Source organism: Carettochelys insculpta, chromosome 1 (genome assembly GCF_033958435.1).
Source record: "Carettochelys insculpta isolate YL-2023 chromosome 1, ASM3395843v1, whole genome shotgun sequence".
NCBI lineage: Eukaryota > Metazoa > Chordata > Testudines > Carettochelyidae > Carettochelys > Carettochelys insculpta.
This window is the reverse complement of record NC_134137.1, coordinates 221,971,155-221,985,379: the sequence shown is the minus strand read 5'-3', so window position 1 is coordinate 221,985,379 and position 14,225 is coordinate 221,971,155. Positions and strand designations below refer to the sequence as shown.

Below are 14,225 nucleotides of genomic sequence, written 5' to 3'. Positions count from 1 at the left end.
CCCCAGTCGAGCGGACGAGAGATAAAAGAGTATAGAGAGGCGACGTTCCTGGCGCGGGGAATTGTGGGTATTGTAGTTCACGCCTGCCCTCGTTGCAGAATATCCGATCTAATGCGGGACTCCGTTTCCGTGACAACATCGCTCTTCGATCCTCTGTGTGACTGAGTCCGGGGCTGGGGACGCTGTTTATCTCCCAGCCTTGGCAATGGCCTTCCCGGCGCACAGGCGCCAGCTCTATCGCTGGCAGCGCCTCACCACCGCGGCCAGGCCCAAGGTAACGCAAGGGGCGGTGTCGCCTCCGTGTCCCCAGCGTACAATCCGGGAGCCTGCGCCGGGCTCCGCGCTGCCAGGGAGGGGCCCCCAAGGGGGTCACTAGCTAAACCCTGGGGCGCCCCACGTCACCCCGCCCTATCGTGTTCCAGCCTTGGGTCACCATCGCCCAATCAGGTGCCCCCCCACCGGGGTCATTGTCAGCCCCTTGCGGGCGCCTTGGTCACCGCTGGCCAATCGGGGCTCCCCTGGCACTTGGTCAGTCAGTGGTGCTCAGCAGAGGGGTCCCAGGTCACCCCGCCTCGAGCAGCTGGGGTCACTGCGTCCGCTTTGCCTCCGCCTCATGGGGGGCGGGTTGCACCCTAGGGTCAGTGGTGGCCAAAGCCGCTGGGTGCCCTCTGGACTCAGCTGTACCCAAGTAGGGCAGGTGGCCAAGCCCAGGCCTTCAGAAATCACGAGACTGCCTTCCAGATCATGAAACCGAACAAAGCAGCAGAAATGTAGCACTTTAAAGACTAACAAAGTGATTTATTCGGTGATGAGCTTTTGAAAGCTCATCACCAAATTAATCATTTTGTTAGTCTTTGAAGTGCTACATTTCTGCTGCTTTGTTCTGTTGGAGTACAGACTAACATGGCCACCTCACTGTTACTATGCCAAATCATGAGTTTATTTTTCTTTGCTGGTGGATTTCTGAGTGTTTGGGTTCACTGTGGTCATGTTTTTGAGCTTTTCTTGGTCCTCTGGAATTGTTTCCATCCCCAGCCTCCACCTTTGCATGGAAGCAAAGATTCTTATATAATCATTTGACTCCAGCAGCTGGAGCTTTAAGAAGAAAACATGAAATATAGTGAGGTGTGTGGTAATTTTACAGGGGTTGCCAACATGACTAGAGCAGCAAATCAGTGACATGGTTGATTTTAAAAAACAAGCACAATTTTGATCTGGCTTTATTGTTACTTTGTTATTTGAATTATAGTAGCCTGTTCCAATCAAGATCAAAGCCCCATTACAGCTCTTGTTTATTGTAATAGATGATAGAAATAAGCCTGGCCTTAGATCAATGAGAGCAAAGTGGGTGGTCTTGTGGCCTGCGCATTGTGGCCTGTGCTCCAATTGAAAATAGCATTCACCAGCCTGGCCCACTGTCAGTGGACTGCCTTGGGCCCCAACCACCGGGTAAGCCATGCTGGACTGGCTCTGCAGACAAAGCACAAAAATAAAAAGAAATATTGTCTCTATGATACAGCTGGGAAACTGAGGCAAAGAGTGATTTAGTTTCCATCCCTTCAAACACTTACACATATACTTAATTTTAAACATGTGAGTTGTGCCATTGAGGTCAACTGAATGCCTCTCACACATAAAGGTAAGTCTTAATCAGGATGCAGAGTTAGGTAACTTGCTTCAGCTCGCTTAGAAAAGGGATCAGATCTTGAAATTAAATTGAGACCTTGAGTCCTCATCCAATGTGTTAACCACAAGACCATTTGCTTTCTCAAAAGAATGAGAAACATGGGAAACTGAGAATGGAAGTAATATTTCTGGAGAAAGGGCACAAGCTTCTTAATTGTAAAGTAACTGGTTCTCGGTCTGACAACATTAAAATGAGAGTTAAAAGTAAACAAACATGCGTTTTTAACATTTTACGTTTTTTTTCCAGCCAAATTTTGACGCTGATAATGTGGCACACTGGCTTAAGGTAAGATCCTTTGCAAATGAACTTGTGAAACAAAAAAGTAATTGAATGAGGGAGCATGCAGGCTCAGTGGGATGGAAGTGGGGCAGGAAGTCTTTCAATTTTATGTTTGCAATGCTGGCCACCAGCGCAGCTGGTAATTACCAACATGCCAGTGCTTATAACTTAATATATGTAAGTCAAGTATCTTTAAATGTGTCCAAGGTAATAAGTCCATGAAAAAGGTGAAGTTTAACAAAAACATTTTTGTAACAGTCCCTATTCCCTTTTGTTATGACTCTATAGCTACGTCTACATGTGAAGCCTACATCGAAGTAGCTTATGTCGATGTAGCGACATCGAAATAGGCTATTTCGATGAATAATGTCTACATGTCCTCCAGGGCTGGCAACGTCGACGTTCAACATCGACGTTGCGCAGCACCACATCGAAATAGGCGCTGCGAGGGAACGTCTACGCGCCAAAGTAGCACACATCGAAATAAGGGTGCCAGGCACAGCTGCAGACAGGGTCACAGGGCGGACTCAACTGCAAGCCGCTCCCTTAAAGGGCCCCTCCCAGACACAGTTGCACTAAACAACACAAGATCCACAGAGCCGACAACTGGTTGCAGACCCTGTGCATGCAGCATGGATCCCCAGCTGCAGCAGCAGCAGCCAGAAGCCCTGGGCTAAGGGCTGCTGCACACGGTGACCATAGAGCCCCGCAGGGGCTGGAGAGAGAGCGTCTCTCAACCCCTCAGCTGATGGCCACCATGGCGGACCCCGCTATTTCGATGTTGTGGGACGCGGATCGTCTACACGTGCCCTACTTCGACGTTCAATTTCGAAGTAGGGCGCTATTCCCATCCCCTCGTGGGGTTAGCGGCTTCGACGTCTCGCCGCCTAACGTCGATGTTAACGTCGAAATAGCGCCCAACACGTGTAGCCGTGACAGGTGCTATTTCGAAGTTAGTGCCGCTACTTCGAAGTAGCGTGCACGTGTAGACACGACTTATTAGTCCTTGGCTGAATGAATATTTGAATAAGATGCGTCCAGGAAAAATTAGATAACTGCAGGATGTGGTGTGGATGATTGAGGGTTGGTACTGTTAATTCAGAATCCATACTATCCCATCACCTCTCATGATGCACAAGGTCTCTTTACTACTGGTGGTGTCTTCTGTGAAATGCTAATGATTGTTTAAAAAAAAATCCCATGGAAAATTTTGCAGGAGTAAGGGTGTTAAGCTCAAATCTCCTGGCCAAGTTGTAGTCTGGTAATTGCATTCTGCTTCTGTGCATGTTTCCAAGCAGCTAAACCCTGCTTACAGTAGTCTCTATGTCCTATTCTGCACTTCTGTGAATTATTGTTGTGGGTTGCCAAATAGATGCCAAATTCCACATGACAGCAGTTTCACAATAAGAGCTCTCCTTAACATTTTGGCATGGGCTTATGAAACACAGATCTGCCTGACCCAGCCCCACTTATAATGTATCTCTGTTCGCTATCGTCACACTGCTATGCTCAGATTCAGCCTGAGATTTTGGGGGAGTGATTCCATGATTGTTTAGGATATGCTTTATTATAAAAAGCATGTGTGAGGTTATTTTGGTCTTTCTGCTACTGATGTGAAGCCCCACTGTCCTTGTTCCCTCATTCCTATTGACTGATGTTTTCACTGCTTCCTTCCTAAGGTCTAGAAATGCATTATTTTAAAAACAAAAGCCAAAGTTTTCTGCTATAGTTTTAGCTCCTCTAAAACAGATGGACCTGCAGCCTGGAGGTTGATGCAGGCCTCTGGCCAACTCAAACCAGGACCAGTGAAATATGTTCCTCAGATACAATCTGTAAAGCCCTTTGTCTTTTGTCAGGGTGAAAGGCGCTATACTGATTCAAGATTAACTATTTACAGTGATCTGAGCCTACACAAAGCACCAGAAGATTTTAATCTTCCCCACTCCCCATTATTTATCTTAAAAACAAAAAAGGGAATATGCTTAAATCTATCATCTGTCTCAGACAAACCCACCACAGCTTCTGGACTGAAAACAATCGCAGCAATTTCTACCCAATGGGATATTTCTGGGAAGTCATAAGCACCCAAGGACCTGATGTGATCTCAGCCTTGTCTATAGTATCATGACAGCGATACTGTAAGTAATGCTTAGAGCTCCAGTCTCATATACACAGATGAACCTTATTTCATGCAGTTCCCATGGAAGTCAGTGGTGCTCTGCACATGCGCAGGAGTCCACTCCTGCAGAGCGTCTTACAGGATCAGGAATCTGTAGTGTTTGAAACTGAGTATGCACAAGTTATGAGAAATGTTTTTCTTCCCTTATTTATTTTAAAGCGAGTGGAAGAAGCCTCTGAGTTTGCTGTTTCTGAAGCTTTTTCTCTCAAAAAGTCAGCTTACCCTCAGAGGCCACGTGGTCCTGTGGTTGATCTGGAATCAATAGAGCAGCTGCAGGATCATGATGAGGCTTATGCAGAAGGTGAGTTTGAATAGTATCTGCCCTGAGCTGCTTAAAGGGACGCTGTGAACCCCAGCTGGGCCAATAAGTAGATGTGTGTCTCACCAGTTTTGTTCAAAACCTGAGACCAAATAGATGTATTTCATAATATGGGCTAGATTTGGGCTCATTAATCCGGAGGAGAAAGGCTTAATGAAACTCAATGGCTGGAAACGGAAGTCAATTTCACCTTAGATGTAACAGATGCATATTTGACAGTGAGGCTTATTACCAATTGGAACAAATAAGGGAAGTGGTAGATTCTCCCTGAAATTGTGAAATGAGGACAAAATGCCTTTTTGGAAAACATGCTTTAGTCAAACCCATGCTGTTGAGATATGTACAGAAGTAACTGTATGAAATTGTTTGTTATGCAGGAGGTGCAAGATGACCTAAATGGTCTTGTTAAATCCATGAATAATTTTATTTGATATTCTTCATTCCCCTGGAATTTTTTCTCCAATAAACAAATGTTCTTTGTCCAATATCTGCATCCCAAACCCTGCAAATCTGACATTTAAATGCCTATAAGTAAAAGGGGAACTAACTTTAATTATTTGTGTTGTCCAAAGTGAAGGACAGGCAAAAGTTAAACTGTCGGTAAAAAGAATTCGAAGCAGATTGGATTTTTGTAAATATTTATTATTTTGCAGCATTTAAAAATGTGCTACGGACAGGACAAGAACAAACAGAAAGTCTCTCATCCTAATAAATTCGAAGTCAGTTCTTACACTTGTTATATAATGCACTATTAATAGCGCAGATGAATAAATTTGTATACACTTTGATTTCTGTATATAATGTCAACTGTCTCTCGGATATGGAGCTAAATCTCTATAAGCGTCTGAAGTATACTCATTTTTTCCCCCTTGCCTTTCTGTTTTTCTTTTTATGTATAGTAATCTTTTAATGAGTGTTCCAGAACTTCCTGTAAGCCTTTTATCTATTCCCCACAATTATGATACATAATATTGATTTTCTGTAGTCACCCCTCCCCCCATATTATGAAATATACTGATAAGGAAAGTGTTTAAAAGCTCCTTTACTCCAAATATGAAGAGTCTGCACTCCCTTGTCCAAGAATGACACAGCCTCAACAAGACAAACTGACTTCTGTTTGTCTTATTGAATAAACTTTGTTGTGGTTGTTGTTAAATTGGGCTAATTATAGACTGGAAATTTGAGATAAAAGGTCTTGAAAGGGATTAAAGCCTGAGTCTGTGGGTTTGTTTGTTTGTTTTTAACTTTATTAGAATGCTTAAAGAAGCCTAAAAAGGAAATTTTTGTTGGTGGTGGGTTTTGTTGTTGGGTTTTTTTTTTTTTTTAATAAAGTTTGCTTATATTTTCCCCTAGAAGTATCTGGAATGCTAAATTACATCCTCCATTATTTGTATTGTACAACTTACTTGCAGTACCACAGACCTGGTGTGAATGCTTTCTTAGTTCTTCGTTAAAGGGGTTGAGTTTTGTCTTTTTTTTTTTTTTTTAACTTTTCTTACAACCGTTTTTCAAGCATTTGAGCTAACTAAGTATTAGCACAAAAATAAAAAAGGCTGTAAATAGGCTTATGTGTGATTTTTAACTTTATGCCCACATGTCGTCTTCTTGAGGCTATACGGACACATTTGCAGGTTCAAGACCTGAGTGAAAAAAGTCACTTCATCTAGCAATCATTTTTTCATCTTATTGGTATTTATGATGTGAAGATCTTAATAGTTCTCTTGGGCCATGTCTACACGTGCCCCAAACTTCGAAATGGCCATGCAAATGGCCATTTCGAAGTTTACTAATGAAGCGCTGAAATGCATATTCAGCGCTTCATTAGCATGCGGGCTGCCGCGATGCTTCGAAATTGACGCGCCTTGCCGCCGCGTGGCGCGTCCAGACGGGGCTCCTTTTTGAAAGGACCCCGCCTACTTTGAACTCCCCTTATTCCTGGATTAAATTATTCCCAGGAATAAGGGGACTTCAAAGTAGGTGGCGTCCTTTCGAAAAGGAGCCCCGTCTGGACGTGCCGCACGGCAGCAAGGCGCGTCAATTTCGAAGCGTCGCGGCAGCCCGCATGCTAATGAAGCGCTGAATATGCATTTCAGCGCTTCATTAGTAAACTTCGAAATGGCCATTTGCATGGCCATTTCGAAGTTTGGGGCACGTGTAGACGTAGCCTTGTTGTCTAAAGAGTCTTGCAGGAAGAACAGACTGGAGAAGGCCTGAATTTCTAAAATGCATATGACACACACACCAAAATAAACCCCTCTACCTTTCAAGCCTATTCAGACATCAAGAAAGGAAGAGATATGGAAGCACCAACCCAACGAGTTTTTTCTTTTTTTCTTTGCAGATCAGCCTTTGGTCATTTTAAACAAACCGCATATCACATTGCATAACAACCCCAAGAAGATAGGGTCTTGCCATCCTTACACTTACTATGATATTTCTAATCCTAGGAAAATCCTTGTTCCCTTTCTCACCATAGCCCAGGACCTGCTCAACGATTGGATGAATTCCAAACTGAGACTGGAGCTAGAAAGAGACCAAGAAGAGAATGTTGGAGACACTGCTGCTGACTCTACTCCTACTAAAGGGGCCCCTGATGGCTTTCTGAAGTATGAGAGGTTTGATGGTGAGAGCACGACAAAACATTTTTAAACTTAATTTTACAGACTCTGTAGGGATAAGTGTTTAATTCATAGGGTCAAAAGCCAGAAGTCATGTACATACCAAGGTAAGAGTTTCCTTAAAAACAACTAGGATCAGCAGAGCCCTTAGTTTTTTCCCAGCTCGGACATTGCCTTGCTGTGTGACATTATATAAATAAGCTTTAAATTCTTTGTGTTTCATTTCGTCCTTACGCAAAATGGAGATATTTCCCAAACTCAGAACGGCTATGAGGAGTGTAAGATTTGTACAACAGTTTCAGATCCTCAAATGCAAGGCAATAAAGATTGGGGAAGTGTTATCATCATCTAAACATAGTGAATGTGAGACTGCTTTAGATTCCTCAGGATAAATTGAGTACAGTCAGGTTTACATTCACAAACAGGGCAGTTCTCTGTTCAATCACTTTATGCTTGATGGTGTTAGGCTCTGTGGCTTGTTAATTACAGACTAGCATGAAGTGATTTGGCTTATTTGTTTAAGATTTGTGTGGTTATCTGGAACAAGAAATGGAAAGTACCACTGTTCAGGATTTTCTGCAGCATCTTCTACAAAATGAAGTGATAGACTGTGGGATATTGGAAGGCCTCAGGATTCAAGAACTCAAGGAAAAGAAAAAAACAAGGGACCCACGAATTACCATGGAGTTAAGACACAAACAGGTAAGGAAAAAGCAGCACATTCTTTCCTTACCTGTTTTGTACAGGTGTTAGCTTCTAATTTATTACATTCATTACTGTCAACTTCTTTTTTCTGTTTGTTGCATGAAGTATTTTCATTGCTGTTTTCATTCTCTCTCAAATAAAGCCTGTTTATTTAAAATAAGAATAGCCTCCTCTCATTTATGGCTTTTTAGCAGAATGCTGTTAGGCAGCTTCTATTATTATTATTATTATTATTATTCACTATTTTCTGTTTAAATTCTTTTTCTCAACTGATTTCATTCATAACTGTTTTCACCTTTCGGAAATTGGCCCTATGAAAAAACAAGGTATGGGTATGTGTATGCACATACATATGTACATACACTAGTCATTGGGATCCTATTCTGTCCACATAAATGTAATCAAGTCATGATCACTCGCAGAGCCCTGCAAATCAGAGATTTCAGCTAAATATCTGTGGATATCGACATCTGAGGATATGGATTTGGATATCCACAGCTCATTTTTGCAGCGGCAGATACAAATTTAGTATCTAGAACCCTTCAGATTTGTAGATATCTGTTTTATATCTGTGGATATCTGCATCTGTTGCGGCTAAATATCCATGACTCATTTATGCAGATGTGGGTTCAGGTACCAATTTTGTATACGTTGCAGGACTCTAATCACTTACATCTGTGTAATCACTAGTTTTCACTAGATCTGTTTAAAAAATTGACTCCTTTGAACAAGGCTGTCAACAAGGGAGACAGTGGCCCTGCTTTGATTACATTAATTTTGCACTGGTGTAATGCCACTGACTTTGTTAGAGTTAATCCTGGCCACTTGACATAGAGGTGCCATCCTTATAATCCTCTTTTGGCACGATATTGTACTGTAGCCACTCTGCTTCAGTATCCCTAATAGAGTCTTGAGCACACTGCAGTTAAGGATGTGACTGAGCCCTAGAACCAAGCCACTGTAACATAGCAGGGTGGGGTCCACTGGTGTGCTTGAGAACACAATCATATCCACATAATGCCAAATGTAGAGATGGTAGCTTGTTATTAATTACTATTTTATTATTATCATCATAGCACCTGGAAGTCCCAGCCAGGACCAGTATTCCCTGTAAGTTGACTGCTTGGGCAGTCACCAAGGAGAGATTCTAATGCCCTCAAGCAAATTAGCAGAGTGCCCACAGCTGGCAGTATTCAGGTCTACTTGTGGTGCACATGCACACATAAAATTTATTCTACACAAGGATGGAAAAAATTAGAGTGAACCTTGATCAGGACCTCGCAATGCTAAGTATTATATAAACACCAAAGGTAAAGACAGTCCCTGCCCCACAGAACTTACAGTCTAAATGCAGAATAAGAGAGAACAGATGGAAATGTACAAATCAGTCAGAGAGTACAAGGAAGGAATGAAATTTTGTTTGATGTGGCCATTATGGTATTGGCAACCTGACTGAATCCCCAGAAGCCTTTCTTCCGATGATAGAACACTTGTAGTGTTAGTGATAGTGATAGTCACTACTGCTGCCTTGACTCATTCCTGTGCTCTTCCTTCCCAGGCTAAAGAAAGCTGTTTAAAGCGTCAGAAGGAGTTAGAGCTCCAGAGACGAGAAGAGACCCTGAAAAAATTAGCTCTTGCTGAAGCCAAGCGGCAGGTGCAGGAGGAGAACAAAAGGCAGGCTCTGAAGGCCAGGAAGGAGGAGGAGGAGATCAAGAGGGAGATGGTGAAGCTGCGGAAGGAGATGGCAGAGAAGAGGCACATTATGGGAGAAGCACGAAGATTGTAAGATGGCATGGGGAGGGAGAGTGTGGAACTCAAGCTCCATCTAATTATTTGGTCTACAGAACCCCCAAATGAAAGGGAATTTCTTTAGTCATCAGCTCCTCTCTGCTGTGAGCTCTGTTTAAACATATAAGACGTAGTCTCAAAAGAAAACTGCCTCCTGGGGCCCTGAAGTCTCATAATGTACCTAGTCATCTAAAAAATAACCTTGGAGGTAGCAGCTTTGCCATCTCTCGTTACCTCAGAAGCTGACAGAGTTAAAAAGTGGAATCCAGTGCTGACATCTATCAACTTGTACATGTCAGAGCTTTGGCGTTTAATATTGGAGCCATCCCCTCTTTGGCGAGGGGAAAGAACATGCCTGGCCAATGCAGGTCAAAGTTGTGCAGTGGCAGGGTTTTCGCTGCTGCTGAACTTAGAAGCTCACTGGGCTTGCACCTTCCACAGTGCTGCAGCCCATACAGGGCAGTGCAACTGCCACTTATTGGTATAGGCATCTATGGGATCCTAGTTCTCCATGTGTGCTTTCTTGACATCCCAGCATGTTCCTACTGCTGTGCTCTGGAACCCCTTCTTGACTGTTGGATTTGTGTAGGTCCTGGGTACTGGCTGCCCAATCCCAAAGCTACCCCTGTCTCTATAAAGGCTGGACTTAAGTGGCTATCAGCTGTCCAAGCCACAGAGGTCATTCTCAGCTGACTGACTCAGAAGAAAGTGAGATCTATGCCGCATTTACTTTCTGCTTCATTTACTATCTGCTTTTGGTTCTTGGTGTTTGTCTTGCAGAGAGAGGAAGAGGCAAGACTTAGAAAAAGCTCAGAAATTGGCAGCCGTGGGCGTGTCTAACACTGTGCCAGTGCCCGTGGAGCAGAAGAAGGAGGAGAAACAAAGGAGACTGCAAGAGCTGCTGAGCAAGATCCACAGTGAAAACCAGAGAGTGAGCATCCTTCCCTTGTGTTTAGCATCTGAGCCAAACTTTACACTCAGCTATGGGCTCCCACATCTCTCACTGAAGTCAAAAGCCCTAGCTGTCAGGCCTTCTGCCTCCTCTTGAGCGTAAGACAAATGATCCATTGAGAGAGAAAGTAGAGAATGGCTTGGGAAGCTCTTGCCTAGTCATCAGAACAGGGAACTGGGAGCAAGAAACTAAACTGCAGAATACTAATCCTTATTCTGCCACTAGTTTGCTGGGTGTCCTGGGCAAATCACTTCGGCCACGTCTATGTAGCCCCAGTCTTGAGCTCCGCTGCCGGGAGAGCTATGCTAAGCAGGTTTCTGGAAATTGCAAATGGCTTTCCATTTGCATACTCACGTGGCTCATTAGCATAGCCATGCAAGATTTTCCTCTCAGCAGAGGATCTGCCATCAGTAAAGAGGCCATGTGGACATGACTCTGATGGCTAAACATCCCTCTGTTTGCAGTCCCTTATCCCTGAGGGACAGAGGCACATCCACATGGCCTCTTTATTGATGGCAGACTCTCTGCTGAGTGTGAAGCCATTTGGGAAGCCACTTGCACTTTGCAGAAACCTGCTTAGAATAGCTCTGCTGGCAGTGGAGCTGAAGATTGGGGCCAAGTAGACATGGCCTTAATGTCCCTGGGCCTCAGTTTCTCCAGTGGGCCTTGACAGGGAGTGGTGGGTAGAACTTTGCTGTTGGAACAAGTGTGGTAAGAGAGCAGCTAGATGTGACAGATCAAGCAAACAGACACGAAGAGCGTGTCTTGTAAAACTCGGGGTGAGATCCTCACCTGCAGTCCATTCCCTCGGTGTCAAGTAAAAGGACTGGTGTGCTAAAAAGGGGCCCTGAAAGACCCCTTGCTGCTGTAGGCACTGTGCAGCCAGCCACGGGACTGCCCTTTTGAGGACTCCCTCATGTTACTGGGCATAATAAAGGGTGGGGAGAGGCTGAGGCGGATCAGGGGATGGGACCACAGCATGTGGGGTGATAGAGATTCCATGAAGCACTGTGGCCCCTTAGGGAATCCCCAAGATGCTGCCATAACTTAGGCACCAACCATTGTCTTATTTGGGCCTGGGGGCTCTTCAGTCCCTGGAGTTGTTACAGGCAGGAGGCGGCTTAGAGCTTTACCTGAGACCCCGGTTGTTCCTCTATGCTGTGAGTTGTTTACCTGCCGGTAGCTAGGCAGTACCATGGTTTTGCACCTGCTGGATACTGGCAAATGCAGACTTTTAAAGGTGCCTGCTAGAGAGTTAGACTTCCTGTTCAACATATGCCATCAGCATATCTCCCACACCTCATAATTCAGGAAGATTGCCCAGAAAAGGAATATAGTGGCCACAAAGTTGCATGTTTCCTGCAGTGGCACATAATAAACCTTTCTCCTTGCTTCTTAATATTAAGTTACAATTTCAGGTGATGCAACTTGGTTAAAAGAGCCAACAGGAAACAGGGCTTGCGTGCCGAGACCAACTATGTTTTATGTGTCATGAAACACAGATCCAGACACAGGGAACATCTGTATGTTTCTCCTACCATTTCTGCTAATTGTCAAAGACAAAATTTGCAGAATGGAAATGAAAGTCTCAAAGCAGTGAGACAAATTCAGTGTTTTAAACATAGTTTTATTAAATATCTGGAATTTAAAAGCCCCTTTTGTACTGAACACCATATAGGGTGAGTAAACTCATTATAAGGAAAAACGCTCTTTGTGTGGAGGCATAAAGGATACCACACTATAGTTTTAATTAATAGGTCAGTCATCACTTACAGTTGCATCATATATACTGGTAGCATATTTAATATAGAAAAATCCCTTGGCTCTCAAATTCAGAAGCCAGCAATTCCAAAGGATCATTCTGTTTGCAACTCAAATGTCACTGTTGCCAGAGTGGAGTCTGTGCAGGAGCACCATCCCACAATTTAAGATAGGAAGTGAAGAGTCCAAATGAAACCACTGGGAGATTTAAGACTGGTATAATGTGAGCTGTAGATTTGCAAGGGCAGAAATTGCGGGTGAGCAGAGATAAGCAATAATGAATCCTTCATTATTAACTGAAGTAGCTAACATGTTGACATTTTGTCCTCTTCATAATTCTCAGTTTAGACTTTCATGTCTGAGAATGTTGATGCAATTAATACAGGATGTTATAACAAAAGAGGAACAGCTGAGGAATTATGAGCTGACCCACTTGGAGTATTGAAATGAAGAGCATCTCCTGTGACAGGGTTAGAATTAAGAGGTAGATTAGATAGCAAATTGCTCTCTTGTCCAAGGTAAATGGCTCCCAGGTGCAATCAAAACAATTGCTCTTTGGTGGAAAAAACTTTAGCATCCCAGTGAACTGAGGGTGACTATGTCACATCGTAAATTTTAGCTTTGATTTTTTCTTAGTCTTTAAAGAGCAGTTTACAATTTATAGACTATTTTGGAAAAAATATCTACATATAGGGCAGTCTTCTTTGGAATCCTGTGCTTTCTGTATTTAGGGACAATCCTGATTCTAGAATTACATTTCTGCATTTGTGTCTCATGATGTATTCCTTTTTACTTGTAAAGTGAGCGCTTTTTTTTTTTTTTTTTTTGGAGTCACCATGAAACAATAGACATGGAGTTCCATGGTACTATTTTTACAGTCACTTTTCCAATTAGAACTGCATGATAAGTATTGCTATCGTCACATTAATTTTCGGCCCTCCAGAACTGTTTGCTGTGGGTTCGAAGATATAAGGTTGTTAAAAAGAAAAGCCAAGGGAAGGATTGTGAGACTCAGCATTTGTGTGATTATATGTTCTTGCTCACTGGCTCTATGCACTTTTTTGCTGCAGTGCCTACAGGAGCATTTTTCCGCTTGGTACAAACTCATTCTGGATCATAGGATTAAAATGGGGAAAGCCAAGGCCCTTGCTGACTGGAAGTGCCAGATGAAGGCCCTGCGAGCCTGGAGGGACTATATGTGGGTCCAGAAGCTGGAACAGGAGACTCAGCAGTTGGAGACTCGTCTCAGGGATCAAAACAGGTAGCTACCCTTAGAAACCAGCAGCCTTCAAACAGAGTCTAGTGCTAAGAGGAAGGTTGTGAAATGGTATGGTTTCTTTATGAGTGTGTGGAAAGCCTTGTTCATAGTAAATCTACACATCACCCGTAGTTGGAGACATGATGGCATAGACTGAAATGAATCTGGAGGTGAGCAGGTACTTGAACATCTCTTTCCAACAACCTATAGTTTTTCGGAATACCTTCTGCGGAACCTCCCTCATTGGCTCACTCTTTATTCCAGGCCACAAACACATGAGGAGACAAATTCATGCCTGATGAATCCAGTCATTGATTGGCGTTACATCAGAGATTAGTTAGGCCTGATGCCTTTCAAAGGAACTTGCTGATTGGACTCCCCACAGACAGCACAGTATTCTGCAAGTGGGGCTAAATCTCAGCTGCAGACAACTGGGCTAGGGCTACACTACAGCAGTCTGTCGACAGAAGTCACTGTCGGAAGAGATTTCCTGACAAAACATCTTTTTGACAGAGTGGGGTCACACAAAAAAACCAGTCGGAAGAGCACTCTATTCTGTCAACAGAGGGCTGGACTGTCTGCCTACTCTCTTGATAAAACAGGAACCTGGAAGCACAGCAGACAGGGCTGCCCATTGTTCTGGATGCCCCATCTGTCGAGAGGAGGCCCCAACAGAGTG

General features: G+C 43.6%; 1 protein-coding gene across 2 annotated transcripts in view; it reads left to right on the top strand.

The window, feature by feature from the left end:
• Nucleotides 1–14,225, top strand: part of CCDC191 (coiled-coil domain containing 191) — a 32,516-nt gene that overhangs the window by 218 nt on the left and 18,073 nt on the right. The window contains exons 1-8 of one of the 2 annotated variants that reach the window (XM_075000126.1): nt 103–274; nt 1,934–1,972; nt 4,305–4,446; nt 6,941–7,087; nt 7,606–7,784; nt 9,346–9,569; nt 10,356–10,506; nt 13,359–13,549. In XM_075000126.1, coding sequence (XP_074856227.1) covers nt 206–274; nt 1,934–1,972; nt 4,305–4,446; nt 6,941–7,087; nt 7,606–7,784; nt 9,346–9,569; nt 10,356–10,506; nt 13,359–13,549 — 1,142 coding nt within the window. In that variant the 5' untranslated portion in view covers nt 103–205. Of the gene's footprint in view, nt 1–102; nt 275–1,933; nt 1,973–4,304; nt 4,447–6,940; nt 7,088–7,605; nt 7,785–9,345; nt 9,570–10,355; nt 10,507–13,358; nt 13,550–14,225 lie in introns of those variants that run through there. The other variant, XM_075000115.1, reaches the window with a different exon arrangement.